Here is a 24,878-nt window from a genome sequence, read left to right as displayed (position 1 = left end):
TAGTAGCTTGACAGGAAGAAGGGCAGAGAGAGAAAAGGAAGACATGCAGCACTCCTGCATTAAGGACTGCAGCCTCTGTATATGGTGAGCCTACTCTACCACTGAGCCATGTGGCGAATGGCTGATAGTTATAAACAAATGTGTTATACCTTGAACAGTAAGCAGAAAGGTTTATATACTTTTCCTTCCTGTTAATAGAAATATATAGATGATTTTCTTCAGTGAGAAAAGAACCAGGCCTAAAGTTTTGGTCAATATGTTGAATTGTTTCTTCTGTGGCTGCCTATATTGTAAAAATTTGAGAGGTGTTGATATCAGTCTGATATCAGGGCCAGATGTCCCTGCATGAACTACTGTGGCATGAAGAAAATGTGCCAGTAGAATCTGTTGCTTTGTTAGATATAGATGTGAATTTTCATAAACAAAAATCTGAAGTCAATCTCTAAGATGTTTAAACTGTCAGATATTTTAGCATTAGAATATTGACCTTAAAGGTGCTAATAAACAGAATAAGGGGTGATCTGACCTGTAACCATGATGACTGCACTATAGATGTTGTTTTTGACATGTGGAGATTTCATGTTCAAGGATCTTCTGAGGAAAATGTTTCCTGTATCTCTATCGATGTCCAGCCACCCCTCAGGGTCTTTGCTAATTTGAAATCTAAACCACAAACAAAAAGGGAAAATCAGTCAAAAATTTCTGTGTGGAGAAAAGTCTCCTCTCAGGTACTTTATAGGTCATACCTCAGTTCAGAATGATCAGGGTCCGAGGCAATGTTGCTTTTCAGCAGCTTCCCAGGTATCTCATTCTCAGGGACCTCGATCCGTATGGGGTTCTCCTTAAAATATGGAGCCTCATTCTCATTTACCACAGTGACCAACACTGCAGCAGAACTCAGTGGTAAGTTTGGGGCCTTGCTGCTCAGAGGATTGACATTTTCTACTGTCAGTATGAAATTGTGCTCCCTTTTGACTTCATAATCCAGGGGCTGCAATACGGCACAGAAAAGAAAATTTGCACAACTCTGCTGCTGGACAGTAGAACTTAATGACACACATTTACCCACTTTATGTTATGTCAAATTCAATTCAAAGCATAATGCAAAACATGAAAACCTCATCAAGCAACCTTTCTTTACATATGAACCAGTAGATGGTGGCATATAGCTGTGTCTAACAGGCTCGACTCTCTAGAAAAGAAAAATCTTTCCTGTGCTGCACAGATTGTCTGTTACTGTTTGAAAATAGCTTTTTTTTTTTTTTTTTTAGATATTTTGAATTAAAAGACCACACATGGGTTGTTTAAATTGACTAAATTAAGAGTGCTTTCTAAAAAATCTTGTGCTGTGCAAAAACTGTTCTTACTCTGCTAAGTCACAAACCATTTCTCATTTTCAAATTTTTTCTTAGAACCCTTTCTGACAAAGCTCCTGTCAGTTATTTAGGAGTTTAATTTCTACCAATTCTGGATGTAAACAAGAGAGAGCAAAAATACGTAAAATCTTTTATCAGAAATCACATAAAGTCAAGAAAATAGGATGGTAGATTATTTGTTTTCAATCATTCCAACTCATCTGAGGCGCAACACATCTAAAGCTTTTCCCCCCACAAACCGTTACTTAATATTATGGATCTCAAACACAAAGCACAAAAAAGATGTGATATTTTATACTGACATAAAACTAATTTAAGGGAATGAAAAGCATTGTTTGGTTCTTCAATCACTTCAAGGTACAAATCCCACAAATCCTAACCTCTCCCTTGTATTTTATCCTAGTTCTGTACCTTCACCACAGTCATGATTCCCTGGTTGGTGACTGGATCCGTCTGTATGGCAAAGTTTCCATATGGGTCGTTGTAAATTGTGTATTTGGCCTCCCAGTTTCCTGTTCCAGGGTCGTCTCTGTCCGTCACACTCACTCGGCCAATCTCAATGTTGTAACTGTTCTCCAGTGCTTTAATGCTGTACTAAAGGTACCACCAAAAACACAGCCCACAAATTTAACTACTGTCATTGCTTATACAGGAATAAGCTGAAAGCAACATTGTATCATAAGTCATTCACTAAAAGCTCACCGAGGCAGCGCGGAATTGTGGTGCATGGTTGTTGATATCAGATACACTGATGATGGCCACAGCATCACTGTGTAATCCGTCGCCCCACATATCAGCAACTCGTAGCTTTAACTTGAACTCCTTCACCACCTGGAACACATTACAACATGTTCAGAGTAAACAATCAAGCTGTGATCACAATTATTTAGTGTAGCAAAAATTATTAGATATGAAGTCATGAGAATAAGTAAGATTGCACATCCATAAAAAGCATTTCATTTCTGCCATATTTACAGTATTTGTCTGCTTAATTGGAAGCAGAGTCGGTATTGAGAAAAGTTACAACAATTATTAATTATGCTCTGGTTAGAATTAAGCAACTTTTTTATGCTGGGACACCTTATGTCCTGGGTTAGTGTTGTCTTTCATGTTGTGTTTTTTGCTCTTTTTAATCATTAAATATTTCCTGTGTTTCCTTTTTTTACAGTATGCTGGAGAGCTGTGGTGCAGCTGGAATCCATCATGCCACTTGTCAGAAGGCTTTTCATTGTGCATTTATAGAAGCTGCTCAGCAACTTGTAAGGCTGGTTAGGTCTCCTTGACTTCATTAAAAAGTAGAGGTGATGCTGTGCTTTGCCTATAACTAGGCCTCTGTTTTGATGGTTACTGGACTGTTATTAGGTTTTTTTTGTGGCGCCAAAACTCAAAGTAATTTCCTCGTTCGTTTAAAATCAGGTTGTTGGTGTCCCATCATGCTTCCAGATACTGAAACTCTTCTTAATATGCAGTTTTATTTATATTTCAAATGAGTCCAATGGCTGATGTATCAACCTTATTTGATCCATGTTTGGATGTACTTTAATTGGTGAGAAGGGTGCAGAGGAGGGAACTCAGCACACCACCCCGTGGTACTCCCATATTGAGGATGTTTAGACCATTTAACCTGTCAGTCTGGGGGCATTTAGTAAAAATACAAAACAAAAGCTAATTGCAGATGGAGGGGTGGGGTTTATTAATTAGCTTTTTATTAAATCTTATAAAGTGCCAGGCTTTCCAGGTGTTAGAGATCTTGAATAATCCTTTCTTCATTTTTTTATCTTGGCAATAAATAACAAAACATAGCAGCTGATGTGAAAACAATTTAGATCAAAATGGTCTAAAGAACCCCAGCACCCTTTTCAAGAATGCTCCATATACAGTTTTAGTACTTTCCAAACTGATCAATAGAACCAACTTAAAGACTAATGGAGGAGAATAATGATACCTGGGTAATTAACTGTCTGTATGGAACCACTCTTAATAGCACGTTCAAGAAGAATATGGCACTACTCATCCCCAACACAACCCTCAGAGTACAATGTACAAACTCAGTGTTTCCTATCCATTTCCATCCATCTGTATCTCTGCATCTTATTTACCTCTCGGTCCAGGCCCACATCTCTGGTGTATATGGCTCCTGTCTGGTTGTTGATGCCAAACATAGTCTTGTTTACAGCATTGGGAGGGATGCTGTCCTGACCAATGATGGAGAAGCCCAGAGCTGCATTTTCTGTCATCGGGTCATCTGCGTCCGTGGCTAAGACTGACATCACCAATGTTCCTGCCAAGGAGAATTAAAAGTTTCAATCAGAGAATGAATTACTTTGTTATGAGTTCAAGGAAAAGATGACAAATTTCCTGCATGGGAAACATTAACCATTGGTGATAAACATTTAATAGCACTGTCTTAACTAATACAGTTTTCAACAGACTGATTTATTTATCTATATCTAGTTTATCTATTCAAATTAATATTGGCAACATTATATTTCAATTAGACGTTGTACATTCCTGCCCACAAAACAGTTAATAAACCTTGATCACTTTTGATGTTTAACATAACAGGGTGAACAACTTGTTAATGTAAAGTGTTGATGTTAATCCATCAATGCTGCTATGCAGGATTAAGGTAAAAGTTGAGTAGAGTAGAGTAATACAAATCTCAGAATTTTCATGTGAAATGCTCTACTTGAACTTGAAAAGCTATTGTAATCTACTTTATTCTCTTTTAGAAAACAGATCTCCACAGACACTTCACACAAGTGGCCAGAAAAATTGGCTTTGCAGCACCACTAGCTGCAGCGGGAAGTTGGAGCTGTGGCAGTTTAAGATACTACTGAATCTTTGCTACAAAAATAGCAAGATTGTTTACCTGATTTTCTTCCATATAGCAGCCATGTTTGCTGATAGTTATTACAATGAGAGTGATGTGCATTGTTCCTGTGATATGTTTCAACATTGGCACCCTATAGCCACCATGATAAATGTTCTCATGTGTCATATGCTGCAACTGTCTGTATAACAGAGACAAATCTGACAAGGAAAGGCATTGTTGTTTTGTTGTTAGAAAGCGCACAGGAAATTTCCCTGCTGTTATTTGATTTAAAGATTATAGGAACAGGTTTTGCATACAGTCCTTCAGCGAATCATAGTCTATTTCATGCCTGCCTATCAACTATCCAGAAGATTTTTTGGTTTAGTATGTGCACCAGATGTTTACAGGTGATTCATATGTATGTCTATTTATCTGATCTCATTTGTGTAGTAATTTGGGATTTAGCAAATCTAACCAACACCATGACAATAATAATAATGAGCCAAAGCGGTAACTTTGGGGTAAAAGGATCTGAATTGAATGGTAATTTTACCACAACTCCTGACACATCTCTTTCACATTCTTATTTTTGACCTGCCATTTATGTAAAACTATGACAATGGAAAACATGCCACACTTTAGGGTATACTTTGTTTTAAATGATATGGACCAATTATTTTCAAATAAAGGTGAATATATGCTGTTTAAAATGTGTATTAAGAAAGAAACCTAAGATGGCTTTTTAAAGAACAATATAAATCAAAAAGACAAGATACAGTATGTCACACTTTGATTCTTTTATTGCTCTACCTGGGACAGAGAACTCTGAGACCGATCCAAAAAACTGCTTATGAGTGAAAACAGGCTTGTTGTCGTTCTGGTCCAGCACCACAATCTCGATGGTTGTGGGGTTCTCCAGTCTTTCTCCGCTGGGGGACAGTGCAAAGGCCTTCAGCTATATACAGAGACACAGCAAGAAAAGTTTTTTAGTTACATGTTTGATTTATGAAGCTGTTTCTTACGTTTTCCGCAATGGACAGATGAAGCAGTAGATAACGTTTATTTTTAGCTATATGGGAGAATGTATAAGAAATATCCTTGCAGAATAATAAAGAATGTACATTCATGAAACACTCCGGCATCTCTCCCAAGATGCCAATAACGGCCCTGGAAATCTGACCTCTAACCATTTGTACTAGTGTTCGACACAATGATATGTGATCTTACACAGAAACAGGAACTCATGCAAACTCTTACAGCACGCTTTATGGCGTGCAGTAACTACCTCTGGCTGATGGTTCTTTAATGAGGCCTTACCGTAAAGCTGCTGTACTGCTCTCTGTCCAGCGGCCTCTTGCTCCTGATTACTCCCGTTTTATCATCAATCTCAAACAGGTTCTTGGGCTCCTGGTCCACCCCTGGGCCCTCTAACTTGTAGATCACCTCTCCTGAGAAGATTTTGTCTGACTTGATCTGTGCAGAAAAACAAGAAAAGGTTGCTGATCATTAAAACCTCATAGGAAACCAGGGAGCGAGACAGTATATGTTCCAAACACCAGATGTGAACATAGGGGAGGTTAAGCCTGGAATGTTTAAACTCAGAAAGTCCTTTGAGATTTCAAACTACTAATAGCAAGGAGTCATTTTCCAGATTTTGTTTCCATTTCCTCTGACTTGTATATGTTAGATGTCACGTTTTAATAGTAACTCAATGGCTCTCCTTGAACTGAAAGATTTGCACAATTACTAACAGTCTACCTATTAAACACCACTGTCATTCCAACGGAGAAACATTCATCAATCAGTTTGATAAAGCCTTTAGATAATTCAAGTAAAACAATGTAAAATAAACACAGAACAAAATGGATTCACTTTCCGAATCTGAATCAACATTTATTACACCACACACGTGTTATCTACACAGATGATGTCATCAACGAACTATACGGTTTTACCTCTGAAAACATGTAAAATATTAAATATGTCAATAATTTTAGCCCAAATTATCTCAGTTAAATTAAAAAGGTTCCTTATTAACATTAGAGCTAAAGATTAAAGATTGCTTAATACTTGATAGATTTTGCTCAATTCTTCTGAAAATCAGACGTGCCTACCACTAAAAGTTTAGTTTGAGAACTTAAACCATACAAAGGACAAAGATAACCAGAGTAAATATATAATAAATTTGTCTCCCTCACATATTAACTGTGATTTGGTGCTTTGCTGCTTCAGGACCAGGATGAATGAACCAGGATTTCTGTAATGGTGGAACCTTGAACTCTACTCTCCACCAGAAAATCCTGCAGGAGAAATTCTGGCCATCAGTTTGTGACGTTCAGCTCGAAATCACTGGGGTGATGTAGCAGAACAATGATCTAAAGCAGGTATCTAAATGGCTACAACAAATAATAAAATAAAAAATAAATAAAATAAAAACTTTGAAGTCTCGACTTTGATCCACTTAAAATATTGTAACAAAACTTTATAAAATGTGGCTGAATTAAAACAATTCTGCAAAGAAGAGTGGGTCAAAAATCTTCCACAGTGCTGTAAAAGACTCATTGTCAGTTGTCAGTAACTATCTGTATATATTTCTGTATATAAATTGGATCTTCTCATTTTGTAAAGCGCCTCGATGGTCGTTGTTTCTGCTAAAGATGGCCCTCCCAGTTATTAGGTTTAGGTATTAGGTTTTTACATGGTGGGAGGTACTTTTGATATAACGCACCTTGCTATAAATGAAACCTTTATCTGAAAACAGCGTTTTTTCAGTTTAATTTTTGTCTGAACCTGCATCCTGAATCCGTAAAATTGGAGTGTGAAAAAAAACAAAACAAAAAAAAAAACGATTTAAGAAGACATTTGTAAGGGGGCACATACCTTTTCACTGTAACCAAACTCTAAAGCATAATATTCTACTTCTGTCCAGTAATGGCATCTTTTAATAATTTCATTGTCTTACCTCTTATTTATAATAAAAGTTTAACAAGCTCTGCAGAATCCCACAGCAGCGTAAATCCTTATTAGCTGAAAAAATTATGCTAAATGGTTAAATGATAAATGAGAAAATGTTATTGCTCTTGGATAAGAATAATCTCATCTTGGTCAACATAGAGTAAGGACAGTTCATGACTCATAATGAAAGTAAACTTGGAATAGATGAAATATTGTAAATCCTTTTTTTCTTATTTGATAATAGAATTACCTTCAGATAATGTTTACCTGCTGCCTGACAAATGTTGTTGTATCCTTCTTTTTATTCTTCTTGTTTAATAAACACACACTGTGGTCAGGTACAAGGACTGTTGTAGAAATAATCAAAAAAGGAGCCATAGTCCAAAGAAAAACCTATCGACTATAGATCAAGACCACTTTTAAAGATTGCATGAAAATCAGACTCTTTGGCAGCAAACTATGAAGAAAATAGAGATGATTTAATACCATTGTCCTGTAATGCACACACAATGCAACAGGAAACAACACTCAACAATTATTTGCCAATTATTTTGACCTCTGCCTTCCTCCCTCCCTGTTGTAAGGGGGAGTCAGGTTTAGCCTAAACCGGCTCAGTTATGGTTGAGGTGCAAACACACCCTCCACTTCTGCTACCTGTGCGACCCCTTCTCTTTTCCAATGGTTATAATCAGTCTGACAGAGAGAGGTACCCGCATTCCTTGTGGTTTTTAGTATAACAATAGTCACCAGTGTATAAAATAATAAACTTTATCAGTTTATTATTTTACTTGGTACCCCGTTCTAAAATGGCCGAACTCTAACACTCAGTAGTTTATTCTAACCTTCCCAACAACCCTGCACTATTCCAAACCCTTTGTGAAGTGGCTTGAGACGACATGTGTTGTGAATTGGCACTATATAAATAAAACTGAACTGAACTGAATTGAATTGAATTAATGTTCAGGTAAAAATGATTGCAGTGGTGAAAACTGCTTATATAAATGCTTTGATGTGACATTTTTACCTGGACCAGATCTTCAGGAACATATCTGCTGTTCTCTGACACTCTGATGGGGGGGATGATCCAGTCTCTCTTGACTCTCATCATCCCTTTTCCTTGATTTCTCCAGAGGTAAAGGGTCCGATGGTCTTGCTCTGCCTCATTGTGGTGATGCTCTGCAGAGCTGCAGACCTGGAGGAAATATGGTTGACAGTAAGTCAGATCAAAGTTGAAGCTAAAATTACATTTTTTGCTAATTTAAGATAAACATTGTACAGTTACACATATTTGCAGCTGTTTAATGTCCTACTGTGCTTTGTTATTCCCGATAGCCTGACAGAATGGATGTAATACTGAGTATAACAGCAATGTGGTATCTATAGGAGAGTTCTTCAGGTTTCACCAACTAAAACCAGTTTTTGTCACTTCCCTTTGATCCGGGTGAATAATTATTTCAGGACAAGGAAACATTAACACTCATGCTCTTTTTACAAGCTCTCCATCATCACATTGCTGTCAGAACTGTATTTTCACACACACAAACACACACATGAGAAACACACTCACACAACAGCTGTCGACAATGGATTTAGATCCCCTGCTTTCCCACCCGCATTCCTACTCGCACTCACAAATTCCCCTTTATACTCAAGCCCTGCACCTGACTGGGAGTTAGGGATCACCTTACAGATTTGCTCCACCATAGGAATTCCACAGTTACACTCAATCATTCGCTTTCTCACACTGTGGGATCACATGTACACTATATGCATGATCATCGACTAAACACCCACACCCACGCATAAGATCATGTACACATTTCCTTTGGTCGCTTCCTGCTTGTCTCTGGGATTTCACTGGAGTCAGCTTTACTTCTCAGATGTTTAACAGCTCAAAGACGTAATCCTCAGAACAAGAAAAACATTTTCATTTCTGTGTTTTCAATCATATGTAACTGTATACAGATAATTAACTTGTCCCAATGCATGTGCACCCTAAACATAATTAAATCTGCAGGATATGGCATTTATGCTGCAAATGGGCTGAGATCACAGCCGGTCTCTTGGGTGTGCAATCTGCTGCACAGATCATCTGTCATGCTGCTGCACACTGCAGAGAAAAACGGCAACCATGACTGGCATCTGCAGGCCGAGTCAAAGGAGAGGCTAATCTTAGACCATTTTATATCCCTGACCTCCACCTATTTAACCCAGTCTACCCATCAACATCCACCCATTATACCATGTTTACACCCACATTCCAGCAGTGCGTGTCATCCTCACAAGTCCATTCTGATTGAAATATATTTCCATATGAAACACTGAACTTTCACTGGTATAAAACATGCTCTGGATTGTAACTCAGTCTCAAAGTCAATAACAGTTGATTCTCAGTTGTATTTGTAATGGTAAAAGACTTATGCTCCTTTGCAACAGGTTGTTCAGTGTGTTTATGATTGGAGAATAAACCTTAATACCTGAGGATAATAGGAATACTAATAGTTTTACATAAATCGTTTAATGATCATGTTAATCATGTTAGTCAAGTCTGAAATTCAGTTTAATTCAAAAATACTTTATTGTAACTCATATTATGTAGGTTTCTTCAAAGAGCCGTTGTAGATGCCGATGGCTGTGGGCAGGAAGGATCTCCTGTAGCGCTCCGTCTTACAGCAGATCTGAAGAAGCCTCTGACTGAAGGCACTCTGTTGTTGTAGGACAGTCTCATGAAGAGGATGCTCAGAGTTCTCCATAATGTTCTTTATTTTGTGAAGAATCCTTCTTTGCACAATGATCTCCAGATGTTCCAGAGGAGTCCCCAGAACAGAGCCAGCCTTTTTTATCAGCTTGTTGAGCTTTTTTTAAGTCCCTGACTCTGATGCTGCTTCCCCAGCAGATGATGGCAGAAGAGATCACACTCTCTACAACAGACTTCAAGAAGATACGCGGCGTCTTGCTGCAAACACCGAAAGTCATAAGCTTCCTCAAGAAGTACAGTCTGCTCTGTCTCTTCTTGTAGACGGCTTCACAGTTGCATCTACGCTCTAGTCTGTTGTCCAGGTGAACACCGAGGTATTTATACTCCTCCACCAATTCCACTTCTTCTTCCATGATGAAAATAGTGTTTGACCTGTTTCCTGTTTCTCTTAAAATCCACAATCATCTCCTTTGTTTTATTCATGGTCAAGATGAGATGATTGTTTCCACACCATGCCATAAAGCGGTCCACCACCTTCCTGTTACTCAGCTTCTGATCCATCTCTGATCCACCCCACAACTGTAAAATCATCTAAGTATTTCTGCAGATGACAGGAGTCTGTCTTGTACCGGAAGTCTGAGAATAGTTAAAGGATGATTCAGATTTTTGGGGGTTCAGTGGAAAGCTTCGTAGCAATCAGTATCTAATGTTGTTGGGACCATACAGCCATGGATTTCAACTAAAACTCTGGTACGGACATTCCTGGAACTTTTCAAAATAAAGTGCATTAACCTTCTTCCGGCACAGCCAGAAAAGGGGATAACTGCGGACTTCCTGTGGCGCCATTACCCAAATAAAAGCACAACTCCGAAGGGGGAAGGGGGGTAGCAGAGGACGTCCCAGTGATGCCACTGCCCGTATAAGACCCCCACCCTTCCCACATATCGCTCTCTTCCATGCGGCCTTGCAGAGAGACCGGATAGGAGAGGAAAGTGCGCTGATGTCTTTTGCTGGCAAAAAGACATAAATTCAACTGGATCCAAAGCCATACGATCACCGATCATATGCAAAGTTAAGTAGAATGAAATACTGTCTGTGCATCCGGTATTTTCATTCATGAACGGGGAAATTAAGGTGTAAGAGTTGCTTACATTTTCTCTTCGAGGCCCCACAGAAGCAAACCTGTGTCAAGGAGAGACCCCGGTGGAGAAGCTGTTTCTACAAGCCCAGTCTGAAGGAAGTTACTACGGCCTGCACAACCGTGTTACGGTAACGAACAGCTGGGCAGCGGACAGGCCGAGCCGCCAGCTCTCCGGAGCTAACTCTTTTGTTCACAGAGCGAACGCAGAGGTTAGCTACCGAGCCAACCGCCTGTTGACTGGATACCTTCTTCAAACTTCGCCCTTGGACAACATTCCCTCAACATGGTCATAGGTTAGGTTTGGGAAGATTAACAGATAGATTTAGGATGAAATGATCTAAACATTTTCATGTTTTGAAGTTTTGTTTTGTGGAACCTGGCTATCTTTAGTGCTAGTAGGCTAGCTACGGCACGCGCCGGTTCTGTGTTCTTTGTATGTTGTAAAGTTAAGATAAGCTTTATTTAAAGGGTGATTTTAAACAGAAGATCGCTTATAACGCGCCGTCCGCGCTTATGCATTTTAACCCTTTTATTAACCCTGGTATTTTAAAGGTATGTGTTGATTCTGGTGCTAAGCTATCCACTTGTTGCTAGCTTAACTGCTAACGGTAAGAACACGTGTGTGCTAGCATTAAGGCTAGTCAACAGAAAGGTTGTTGGTTTTCAAGCTAGTGAATAATAGTCCCTGAACATCATTTACTAGAGTTGATAACTAAGTAAACACCATTAAGCCCCATTTCTCCAGAAAGATTTGGCTCTTTTCCAAAATACTCCTCTTATAATATTTCTTCAAATATTATTTCAATAAATAAAGGCAGTTAATTAGACACCATTGAGAATTAGTCATCCAGGAGGTTGGTTTTATTCGGCAGATTATTATTTAAAACATTATTTTATTAAAATAATATTTTACCTGATCTTGCATTGTGAAGGGTTGTCTAAACGTTTGCTGATTATTTCCTAAGTTAGTTCCAAGACTAACTTAACTTCACTTCCAGATTCTTCAAGATAATCCTTGGTTCTCAAACATAAACATTGCATGGGAATGTTGCATCACTCTTTTGGTCATAATTTCTAATCATCTTTAATCAACTTGTTTATATTGTACATAGCCCATTAGTCTTGATTATTCTTTAATTCTGCTTGGTAGTTTAGTTGAATTGTTTTAGCACAGTAAAGAGTTTGTTGATTGAAATATGTTTGACTTCGAGTTGACTTATTTTTGTTAATAAATTCTTGTATTTTAAGAAATTGTGTGAATTCATTCCAGATATGTGCAGAGTTTATGCTGTTCAATAATGCCAGAGCTCGTCTCACACCTTTCTATTCTCTCCTAATACCATCGCCTTCATGGGGCTGGTATTCACAGGACAATCTTTAACAGACCAAAATATTATTTGATAAAATATTAAAATATTAATATTAAATATTAAATAATATTCTCAGATTCATATTTACAACAATGTGAAGTAAATATCCGGCTGGATGAATAAAAGAGATTAGTTTTTCTAAAGGCTCAAGTTAAGCAAAAGAGTACAGACTACATTTAATGCAAAAGTAACAATAGCCCCCTCCTTGAATCACCACCTTAACGTGGTGGAGGGGTTTGAGTGCTCGAATGATCCTAGAGGCTATGTTGTCTGGGCTTAATTGCCCCTGGGAGACCCCCATGGCAAACAGGCTCTAGGTGACGGGTCAGACAAAGAGCGGTTCAAGAACCCCTCACGACTACTAAATAGAAGCATGTGACGTCGCCCGGTACGGCAGAGCCGGGGTCCCACCCTGGAGCCAGGCCTGGGGTCGGGACTCGTTGGAGAGCACCTGGTGGTCGGGTTGCTCCTCGCGGGACCCGGCCGGGCCAAGCCCGAATGAGAGACGCGAGGCCATGCCCCAGTGGGCCCTCCACCTGCAGGTGGAACCATGAGGGACCGGTGCAAAGAGGATTAGGCGGCGGCCAAAGGTGAAGACCTCGGCGGCCCGATCCCCGGATGCTTCGGCTGGCTCTAGGGATGTGGAATATCATCTCGCTGGGGGGAAGGAGCCCAAGCTTGTGCAGGAGGTCAAGAGATATCGACTGGAAATAGTCGGGCTCGCCTCCACGCACAGCATGGGCTCTGGAACCCATCTCCTCGAGAGGGGCTGGACTCTCTTCTATTCTGGAGTGGCCCACGGGCAGAGGCGGCGGGCTGGGGTGGGTTTGCTTGTTGCCCCCCAGCTCAGCCGTCTAGTGTTGGGGTTTACCCCAGTGGATGAGAGGGTCGCATCGGGTTGGGGACAGGTCTCTGACCGTCTGATGTCGGAAACATAGTGTCGGAGTGGACCATGTTCTCCGCATCTATTGTCGATGCTGCTGCCCGTAGCTGCGGCCGTAAGGTCTGCGGTGCCTGTCGCGGCGGCAATCCTCGAACCCGGTGCTGGACACCGGCAGTAAGGGACAGCCCAGGACACGCTGGAGGGACTATGTCTCTCGGCTGGCCTGGGAACGCCTTGGGCTCCCCCGGAGGAGGTGTCTGGGGAGAGGGACGTCTGGGCATCTCTGCTGATTCTGCTGCCCCGGCGACCCGGTCCCAGATAAAGCGGAAGACGACGAGTACGAGTACGAGTAACAATAGCCTCTTTTCCACCAAAAGCCCCAGGATTTAAAGTCCCAGTATTTGTTTTACCCAGGTAATACAAATACCAGGGAATCTAGTACTTTCTTTTTCCATTGCTATGGACCATTCATTTAAATCAGTCTAATGGTGTATGGGGAAGTTGTGAAGAAAACTGCAATACATCTACATTCCAGCAGATGGCATTACTCATTTACAACTGCATAATTCATTTAAAATAACTATTAAACACTAATGAACTCACTTATTTTTATTTTATTATCATCAGGGGAACTCATATTAGCTAACTACAGGACATCTTTTTAGTAAAAATGTATTTATTAGAATACAAAAACTGATAATCATTCCAGAATTACAAGGAATTGATACCTTGACTGTCTAATCGTAAGCAAATATATATATTCTGGGAGACTGCATCCAAACCTGGAACTGTTGTCTCCCTTTCTGCATAGCCGTCTGCATAAAACTACTGAAAATTAAAAATATTAAAGAGTTCATACTCCACTAAGTTAGGTTTACATGAAAAGACAGTCTTAGGGAATTGTTTTTTTTATGTACATGGAAAATTTAAAGTGCTCTGATCATCAGCCCCTTTAAAACATCTGTCTTACAGAAATGTGGCAAATTGTTAATAATAAATGCCAACAATAACTTAAAATGTCACAAATTTCAAGTGAAAAATATTCCATTTATATTCTGGTACTTGCGGTTATTCACCACATGCCTACATAACACTGTATATTCACTTTCAGCCGCCACAAAGAGATAACAGATAGCGGGAAATCCCAGAGTGCTGGGCAGAGATTAGGTAGCGGTTAGTGGGGAAGTCTCAGTCCAGCCGCCCGACTAGCTTAGTTTAGCTTAACAGCTAGACCAACCTGTAAGAGGAGCTCCGGTGCTCCAAAAACTCTAAAAAAACATTTCAAAGTAGGCTCATTCTTGATTAACTGAAAGCACAGATGACATTTTGAGCTCTACTTTCTTGCTTAAAAACATCTTAAAACTACTTTTTGTAACATATTAATGTTATAAAAACTATTAAGTTGAAGTAACCTGCGCCATTACTAAAGCTGCTGGTGCCAAGCCTCGCAGCGCACAACCCCACCCCTTTAACAAAAAGCTTAAAAGACGTACTCCAGAGTAGGGTTTTTTTACCCGTCAAAGTAAATCCCTGGGAGAGTGAAATTATTTGGACTGAAACACGACCTGGACTTTACAAAGCCTGGGGCTCTCTACAGGCAATGGAAAAGGGGCTAATGGTTCAAATGCCTCTAAAATAGTATTTGCATGGATCACTGTCACATGCCTGGCTCAACAGCCATGGCAAAGTATAGAGAGATGCAGGTTAAGGTTAAGAAAATCATTTTTCTTTATATTAAAAAAAAAAAACCATGAGTAATGATGGTGGTTATGCATGGGTGCGTAAAAAATACAGCATACTGACCCAACTTATTATTCTATACTATATGGATTGGACTTTTGTTTCTTGGAAAGTGCTTTGGCATTTGTTGAGATTTGAGGCTACGTAAACAATCTAAACTAAATAAAAATTTTAAGATGGCAGAAGTCCAATTTGGACACATTCTGGCCAGTAGCAAGTAAGATCCTGTCTCTGCAAACAACTCCACAGAACCCAACTTCAAGAAATCTGAACTGTCCCATTAAGAGTTCGCCCAAATAAGCTCCAATGAGTTAACATTTGTGTATTTACGTTTTCTTTCAACTTGATTACTAAATAGCAGAAGTTTTAGAAGTAATGATAAATGTCATTTTGTTGACACGTATCTGCAAAATGTATACCAGTAACCTGCATCGTTTGCTCACTTAAAATGTGTAATTCAATATTCTTTTCTAATTACGGATCCTAATGCAATTAAATAAATTTTGTTGCCAATCTTTGATCTATTTTAGACTCTGAACACCGGCAAAGCCTCTCCCCACTATTTATTACTGAAAATATTTTTATTTTTTGTCCTTTGTTTGCAATAAATATTGAAAAGTTCAACTAAACTTGGTTTTAAATTGTTAAACTCCTGAAATAGATTGAATTTTTAGAGCCAAACTAAAGATGCCAAAGATATTTATCAAAAAGCAGAAAACATATGGATGTATGATTCCATTTTAGTTTTTTTGTTGCCTGTACATTTTTGCCAAATTTGAGGAGGGCACAAGGGTTAAAGAAAGAACAAAATCAGACTGATTGACCTTATTACTGACATTTTGCAAGCATAAACAGATTAAATTTAATCATTTCATGTGGAAGAACTCTACTGGGAGAAAATGAAGAACATGGAAACTATATTTAGATCAGTTTGCCAAAAGCAACCCTTAAAACTACAGTGAAGTTATTCTGCAGATGCCCTAACAGTTGTGATCCTTTAACAAAAAAATGAACAATGAAGGAAACAAACCTCGTACAGTTAAAAATTGCTTTAGACATCACAGTGTTTGGAGAAAAAGCATTTTGGAGTAGAGTTACGATATTCCATCTTTCCAAGTTTAATGGACTAAGGTTTTCCATTATGGACAACTGCTACATCATGTTCCAGCTTTTCCGGTGCTTGAAGCATAGAGGTGAACAGAAACCCTTATAAGCACCAAAGTGTACAGAGCAGGCAGCTTGTAAATTTCCAAACTTCCTTTCAGAGCTCTCTACATTAGAAAACATGACGCTGTGTTGTGGACAGTGGCTCCTCTGAGTATCTGCACACTGGATAATGTTTTCACCAGACAAGGATGCAGTAATAGCAAAGTGTCACATTACCAATTAGATCAGAGAGGGCCTTTTTCTGACAGGCTTGGTGATGACACCATGTTCAGGTTAACTGTTTCAGAGCCTTCTTCCAGACACTTTTACAGATCTGCCTCTCAGATGTGTCAACAGCTTGTTTGGGGATGATTTGGTCTCACAGCAACAAAAGAAGAGGGTTATTTTGGCATCATACTCAAGAATGGTTACACTTTTTCAATGTTGCTATTGAAAGGAATATTAAGAGATTAAGCTAAAAGATCTCTTTCTGTTAAGGAGAAAACATGAGCTTTCTGCTCACTTAGTAGCATCAGCAGAGGGAACCTGGGGAACTGAGATTGGTATGCTAAAGGTAATTTCTTGTAATTTTATATGAAGTAGGGATAAGCATTTTGTACTTGCTGAGTAAAGAAATTCTTGTTACGTTGTAACAAACTTCATTATAACTTTAATTAACCATACGTATTTACTGCCACATGCTTAAGAAAGCAAACAGCATGGGATGAAATGGACGAGTTGCTGTCACAACAGTGGCATCCAAATGCTATATGAAGAGGCTAAGAATGATTATTATCTTTAGTCGTTTATTAGCTGAATGATAAGACTGAATGAATGTAAATAACCTATTAGACCACATAGCCATTAGTAAGGTGCAGCTTAGAGCACAGAAAAACTGCAACACTGACGTTTTCTGCTAATGCTGCTGTATGTCAACTTCCCCATTACTAATCCTTGTTCCGAGGTTAACAGGACAGCTTGTTTACACTTGCAAGTATGGTCATATCGAAGAGGTGCTGCCTTGGCTTTAGGAGATGGGAAACATACTGCTTGGTTCACGTATACTCACAACCTCCTTTTGGTGGGGCCAAAAAATTAGCCAGGAACAGTTTATATTTCCAAAAATAAAAAAGCAAACAAACAAAAAACACAGTTTTGGTTGGTGCTAAAAACAGAAAAATCACAACCCCTCCACTCATTACCTCTCACTGACATGATTTACCATCTGGCTCAAAATGCAACTAAAAATGGCATACATATCTTTGTCCAATGTCATCTGAAATATTTGTTTCTGTTTATTTACATTTGAGCGGCCTTCTTGGCGTCCCTGTCGGGGGTGCTGGATAGTGCCCCTCCAGGGGATTCCATTATTCTGCTGGGGGACTTCAACGCCCACGTGGGGAACAACAGTGACACCTGGAGAGGCATGATTGGGAGGAATGGTCTCCCCGATCTGAATCCAAGCGGTGTTTTGTTATTGGACTTCTGCGCTAGTCACGAATTGTCCATAATGAACACCATGTTCAAACATAAGGGTGTCCATCAGTGCACTTGGCACCAGGATACCCTAGGTAGGAGGTCAATGATCGACTTTGTTGTCGTATCATCAGACATTCGGCCGCATGTTTTGGACACTCTGGTGAAGAGAGGGGCTGTGCTGTCCACTGATCACCACCTGGTGGTGAGTTGGATCCGCTGGAGGAGGAGAAAGCCGGACAGACTTGGCAGGCCCAAGCGCATAGTGAGGGTCTGCTGGGAACGTCTGGCGGACCCTTTGGCCAGGGATGTATTCAACTCTCACCTCTGGGAGAGCTTTGACCAGATTCCGAGGGATGTTGGAGACATAGAGTTGGAGTGGACAATGTTCTCCGCATCTACTGTCGATGCTGCCGCCCGTAGCTGCGGCTGTAAGGTCTGCGGTGCCTGTCGCGGCGGCAATCCCCGAACCCGGTGGTGGACACCGGCAGTAAGGGACGCTGTCAAGCTGAAGAAGGAGTCCTATCGGCTGTGGTTGGCTTGTGAGACTCCTGAGGCGGCTGACGGATACCGTGGGGCCAAGCGTGCCGTGGCCCGGGCGGTGGCAGAGGCAAAAACTTGGACCTGGGAGGAGTTTGGTGACGCCATGGAGAAGGACTACCGGTTGGCCCCGAAGCGATTCTGGCAAACCGTCCGGCGCCTCAGGAGGGGGAAGCAGTGCTTCGCCAACACTGTTTATACTGGGGATGTGGAGCTGCTGACCTCGACTGGGGACATTATCGGCGGTGGAAGGAGTACTTCGAGGATCTCCTCAATCCTGCCATCACGCATTCCGTAGTGGAAACAGGGGCTGGGGACTCAGGGTTGGACTCTTTCATCACCCCGGCTGAAGTCACCGAGGTGGTTAAAAAGCTCCACGGTGGCAGGGCTTCGGGGGTGGATGAGATCCGCCCTGAGTACCTCAAGTCTCTGGATGTTGTAGGGCTGTCATGGTTGACACGCCTCTTCAACATTGCGTGGCGGACGAGGACAGTGCCTCTGGACTGGCAGACAGGGGTGGTGGTCCCCCTTCATAAGAAGGGTGACCGGAGGGTGTGTTCCAACTACAGGGGGATCACACTCCTCAGCCTCCCTGGTAAGGCCTACGCCAGGGTATTGGAGAGGAGAGTCAGGCCTATAGTCGAACCCCGGCTTCAGGAGGAGCAGTGTGGTTTTCGTCCCGGCCGAGGAACACCGGACCAGCTCTATACCCTCTACAGGGTACTCGAGGGTTCATGGGAGTTTGCCCAACCGGTCCACATGTGTTTTGTGGACCTGGAGAAAGCATTCGACTGTGTCCCTCGTGATGCCCTGTGAGGGGTGCTCCAGGAGTATGGAATCGGGGGCCCTTTATTAGGGGCCATCCGGTCTACGAGCGGAGCAGGAGTTTGGTTCGCATTGCCGGCACTGAGTCGGACCTGTTCCCGGTGCATGTTGGACTCCGGCAGGGCTGCTCTTTGTCACCGGTCCTGTTCATAACTTTTATGGACAGGATTTCTAGGCGCAGCCAAGGGCCGGAGGGGGTCTGGTTTGGGGACCAGAGGATTTTGTCTCTTCTTTTTGCAGATGATGTGGTCCTGCTGGCCCCCTCTAGCCAAGACCTACAGCATGCGCTGTGGCAGTTCGCAGCCGAGTGTGAAGCGGCAGGGATGAAAATCAGCTCCTCCAAGTCCGAGGCCATAGTTCTCGACCGGAAAAGGGTGGCTTGTCCTCTTCAGGTTGGAGGGGAGTTCCTGCCTCAAGTGGAGGAGTTTAAGTATCTCGGGGTCTTGTTCACGAGTGGGGGAAGAATGGAGCGACAGATCGACAGACGGATCGGTGTGGCTGCCACAGTAATGGGGGCGCTGTGCCGGTCCGTTGTGGTGAAGAGAGAGCTGAGCCGAAAAGCGAATCTCTTGATTTACCGGTCGGTCTACGTTCCTACCCTCACCTATGGCCATGAACTTTGGGTCATGACCGAAAGAACGAGATCCCGGATACAAGCGGCTGAAATGAGCTTCCTCCGTAGGGTGGCCGGGCACTCCCTTAGAGATAGGGTGAGGAGCTCGGCCATCCGGGAGGGGCTCGGAGTAGAGCCGCTGCTTCTCCACATCGAGAGGAGCCAGTTGAGGTGGCTCGGGCATCTATACCGGATGCCTCCTGGACGCCTTCCTCGGGAAGGTGTTCCAGGCACGTCCCACCGGGAGGAAGACCAGGGGACATCCCAGGACACACTGGAGGGACTGTGTCTCTCAGCTGGCCTGGGAACGCCTTGGGCTCCCCCCGGAGGAGACCCGGTCCCGGATAAGCGGAAGACGACGAGTACAAGTATTTACATTTGTGTATTTGTCAAAAATAGGCATGAGGACCCATTTAAACTGGCCCGGTTGTCAATTCTTGTGTTTTATTAAGAAACTAATGCAAATGCATGTCCATTGAGTCTTTGTCTCTTGTTTGGAAATGCAACAGTCATGCAGCTCACTCAAGAACTTGAGTGAGTTGCATGACTAAGCAACTCCAGACTGGCTCCTTGACCAAAGGCCGAAGGTCCAGCAGGTGCAGAAGCTAGTCCCTACTGCTCCTCAGGCACACAGGTTAAACCAGTATGTTATTTTCTGTAGGGTCCCACAGACACATACTCTTTGCTAAGTTATGTTAGCTTGGCAAGAACTGAGCATTCTATTTATGGTCCCCCTACAAGTGTGTCCCCTCATTATGGAGCAAATGTCTGAGCTTCATGAATGCAGAGCAAGGTCATGGCATTAAGCTAAAAGCAGGACTTAACAAGCACATAGATACACAGTTACCTGACAATGTAAGTGGAGGATTAGATGCTCTTTATTGATTCAGTACAAAAATCAACTATTGCAAAAAATCACAGATTGAAACAAGGAGCTGAATGTTGAACATCTGTTATGTATTAAGATAAAACACATGTTCAGGAAAACCAGGATGTTAGCTAGGAGACACAACATTTAACAAGCAACAAACTCAAGAAGGGTCTTTACAAAGTTATTAAAAGTATTTTGATCACATATGAACATGAAACAGCACAAATGGAAACCCCATCATGGCATTGCAGCTGGCTTACTGTGGTGCAGGACCTTCAAATCAACTGCTTCAACCAGCTGGTCTTCCATATCTCGGTCTGTAAAAAATAATGAGGCAACACGGACCAAAGGAAATGAACTTTTCTGTTCATGTAACTTATTTTATGAAGTGGATGTCGTCTCTGTACCCTTTGCTCTCTCTGAAAACTAGACAGTTATAAACAGCCTGCAGGTACCAGGCAGGGCCATAGATTCAGACTCTAAAGCCCCTGACTGATAGTTTCCGATGAGTGAGACCTCAGCGCCAGCTGGCCGCTGCTGCACACTCTGGATTTGTACCTGATTTCATGGTCCAGGAGCAACCCACTACTCTTTCCACAGGGAATGGAGAGTTACAGAGCGGCACAAATGGCATCACGCATGCATCTGGGAACAGCTGTGGTGCTGCCCACTCATCACCACAACACACACCCAACAGGCCGGAGCCCTTCGGTTCAAACACTACTTTAAGATATCAAGTGACACAGATGAATGTCAGCTTGACTGACAGGTGTTAATGGCTTCATGGGTTTCATTATGATTGTTTGTTTATTAGAGCAATTATTGTCGGGTTTTGCTTCTGAGCCACATTTAGAAATGAAGCAGAAGAGAAAATGTTTTTGTCCAACATCATCACCTATGAGCCATTGTGAGAGAAAGTAAGAGCAGGTTTTGTTGCTAAATGTTTTGAATAATTTGCTTACCAAAGGGGGCTTTATTTTTTGGTCTTTAGCATAACAATTATAAAGTTTTATTTGAACTTTGCTTTTTTATTTATTATCAGTCCAGTATTTTTAAAGATTTTCTTTTGTTTGCTGAGACATTTAACTCTAATGTGTGAATAATGTGGGAATAAAAAGGCACCAGAACTCAAGGGATGTCATAGTGTTATGTCTGCACATTAGCCTGTCTCAAAGATGGAACTGACCAAAGACATCTTGACAACTAGAAACTAGTACGTCAACACCAAAAAGTGATTTCCAAACAGGTGTTAGTAGAAAACAGGCTGCACCGTGGCGCAGTTGGTAGTACTATTGCCTTGCAGCAAGAAGGTCCTGAGTTCAACTCCTGGCCAGGGGTCTTTCTGCATGGCATTTGCATGTTCTCACCAGGTACTCTGGCTTCCTCCTACAGTCCAAAGACATGCCTGTTAGGTTAATTGGTCTCTCCAAATTGCCATTTGTGTGTGGCCTGCAATGGACTAGCGACCTGTCCAGGCTCCCACCCATAGATTGCTGGAGATAGGCACCAGCTTCCCCGTGACCCACTTTGGAAGAAGTGGTATAGAAAATGACTAACTGTTAGTAGAAACTTACACATGGAAAATGATCAGCTAAAGGATTATCTGTCTTAGTGGCTTCTGCTTTTTAAAAATTTTCTAAATTTTAAACTCAAACACCAAAACACATGCCTAGAAAGGCAAAAGAATATTTAATCAAGAACACTTTCACAAAACGGTTCACACTGCCTTTGACTGCCTGAAAGTAAATTATAAAGACATTAGGGGAGGTTTTAAAGCTTTACGATCAGACTGTGGAAAAACATTAGTGCACAATTGGTATTTTGCAGATATAAGGTGGGAATACATAGATTTATTTTTTGCAGTACTAAACAAGCACAAATAGCAACCACCACTCGAAATCAAGCAATTTCTCCTAAACAGGACAGATATCAGGTTTTGGAAAAGGCAGAATATGTCATGATAAGAAAGCAACATGGTTTCTCAGGAAACACAGTGTGGCTACGTAAAAGGGAAAATAGTAGAGTAATTAAAATAGGTATTAGATAAAAGCAGCAGCCACAGTAGGTGGTCAGTAAAAATTCACAGAAGAGGGCTAAAGTGGGAAGTGGACATGTTATCGGAGTTCCTACAAGATTTCCATTTGAAATTTCTATGTTTTTCCAGACTCAGTTTTGCATATTTTTTCTTCAAGTTTTATGACATTCTGGACATTTGAGAACAAAACAATCCCAAAGTTGGGTTTTATTTTTTTTTCCCAGATGAAGTGACACAGACTGAAGATGCTTTCTATTTAGCAGCATGGTGAAGGGCCATTTCACGTTTTTTTGGCATTTGGGTAAACTTACATCAGTTAAAATCTACAATACTAAAAAATGCGGACTGGATAATTTTGGATTAGATCCTTTAAATCACACTTTGTGATCCTAATATCTACATTTTACACAATTCCAAAAAATAGGACTGTAATGCTTCATTTGAGCTCACTTTAAAAACCCAGAGGTAAAATGATCTAGAGACTGAAACAGTTCTGAAATGTCCTTTTTGATTTTTGAATGAGTATATGTTTTATCTGTGAGCAACCTTTTAAGGATGTGTAGGGAACCTGTGTTATGTATGTTATGCAGGCAAGCTTGATTTTGCAAAGCTTAATTTTAGTCTAGGTATTTTTTTCCAAACTTATCCTACTGTAAGCAAAGTACTTTCCTGTAAATTATTTGTTATCTGAAGTTGTCTGATATCTATATATGATATATATATATATATATTAAAATCATTGTTTTAGGACTGAAACGTTTATGTTTATATGAAAGGCTAGTAAGATAAGGATTCGACTAATATGTAATGAGTGTGACTTCACTTCAATAAACATTTTCTTCCTAGTCAGTTATCTGTTACAACTTACTATTTGTAAAATAGTTTTTTTCTCCAGAATCAGTTCAAACTGTGGGACATGACAACAAAAGCATCATTGCTTCTCAGTGACCTTTCAACCACTAGAGAAAGCTGCAGAAACAATTAGCAGGCAGGAGAAACTTCAGTAACTGAGAGCATGTGAGTTAGTCATTTGCACCGGCACTTCAACATGCATGGATCATAGCACTCCCCTTCAAGAACTGCTGGAGGCAAATTCACTCATCTGCTCAACCTGAACAGAGCGAAAGACCTATGGTATTTGGAAGTGTTGTTGGCAATAAGTCAGTTTACTTTTTCATCCATTTTAAATGCCACAGTGACGTCTGCAGACACAGAATGCCCTGAGCCCTCTGTGAACACATCTGGGGTCTCGTCTTCTTCAGATCATTTCATCATCCCCTCTCTGGCCCGGATGAAATGTTTAGTTCAGCTGCAAGCTCTGATTGCAGAGCCAGAGTCTTGCCTCTATTGATGAAAATACGTAGATGTTCAATTGAGAACATCACTCAGGTATAAAACATAAATTGTATATCTGGAGAGCGGGGCAGCAAGAGGCTGTTCTCTAAACAAGATCATCCTTTGAAGGAGAAGGAAGCTGAAAGACCCAAATCAGGAGGAGGGGAAGGAGAGGGAAGCTGCTTCAAATGTTACAAGTCAAGTGCAAATGGATTATCTTCAAAGCAGACAGAGTAATGCAGACTGCTGTGTTCTGAGACTAGTTTCTGACATTTCATTGCAATTAGAAAGAAGGTAAATGCCTTACTTTTAGTTTAGACTGCTGAGGTTTAAGGTCAACAAAACTATTTAAAAAACTAAAAAAGTCAAAGTTTAAAATGTTTTATCCTGTGAACTTTTACACAAAGAATCACACTGAAACCTAAATTAATCATCACATTTTGCTCATTTTTATTTACAGCAGGTTCATACGAGGTAATGATTTTTCTTACCTGACAAACCAGCAGACCCAGCACGGAGCTCATCAACATCCACATAGCCATCCTTCAAACCAGGACTCAGAAACGTACTCTGACCACAGCCGGATCTAAGCCTCCTCTGTGGCTTTAGCACAGAAAAGGCCAAAACACATTAACTTCCAAACCTTTCTATGTCTTTCCTTCTCTCTGTCCTTCCACTGTGAACGTCTGTCCTTCCTTTCCTCTCCCAGCATCTGTCTTCCACAGCTCCACCCTGACCATAGCTGGGGTATGTCTCACTGCCGTGGGGCAAAAGGGGTTAGAGTTTCAGCAGCAGGCCTCCAATGAACCCCAGCACATGTGCTGTCACTCACAGGCCTGATGGAAGAGAGAGAGAGGCATGAAGAGAGAAGTAGAGCAGCTGCTGGCGATGAACACAGGAAACAGTAAGTGAGGATGTTAACGTTTTCAAGACAACGAGACAAGAATGCAAAGGGAGAGAATAAAAATAGGTCAACGGAATGATGTGAGTTCTTTCAAGAAGCAAGTCCTTTTTCTTTTCTACTATTTACAAATACACCAAACTAGGTAAAATTATTAC

General features: G+C 41.2%; 1 protein-coding gene across 1 annotated transcript in view; it reads right to left on the bottom strand.

Annotated features, from left to right (window-relative positions):
• Positions 1-24,554, bottom strand: part of cdh15 (cadherin 15, type 1, M-cadherin (myotubule)) — a 29,086-nt gene extending 4,532 nt beyond the window's left edge. The window contains exons 1-9 of the mRNA XM_047362361.1: positions 24,311-24,554; positions 8,171-8,338; positions 5,509-5,664; positions 5,002-5,146; positions 3,476-3,657; positions 2,079-2,207; positions 1,788-1,970; positions 747-991; positions 527-663 (exon numbers count right to left, since the gene is read on the bottom strand). Coding sequence (XP_047218317.1) covers positions 527-663; positions 747-991; positions 1,788-1,970; positions 2,079-2,207; positions 3,476-3,657; positions 5,002-5,146; positions 5,509-5,664; positions 8,171-8,338; positions 24,311-24,361 — 1,396 coding nt within the window. The 5' untranslated portion in view covers positions 24,362-24,554. The remainder of the gene's footprint in view (positions 1-526; positions 664-746; positions 992-1,787; positions 1,971-2,078; positions 2,208-3,475; positions 3,658-5,001; positions 5,147-5,508; positions 5,665-8,170; positions 8,339-24,310) is intronic.
• Positions 24,555-24,878: the final 324 nt, after the last annotated feature.

This window comes from Girardinichthys multiradiatus, chromosome 4, assembly GCF_021462225.1.
Source record: "Girardinichthys multiradiatus isolate DD_20200921_A chromosome 4, DD_fGirMul_XY1, whole genome shotgun sequence".
Taxonomy (NCBI): domain Eukaryota; kingdom Metazoa; phylum Chordata; class Actinopteri; order Cyprinodontiformes; family Goodeidae; genus Girardinichthys; species Girardinichthys multiradiatus.
Note: the sequence above shows the minus strand (reverse complement) of the source record. Positions and strands in the feature narration are given on the sequence as shown.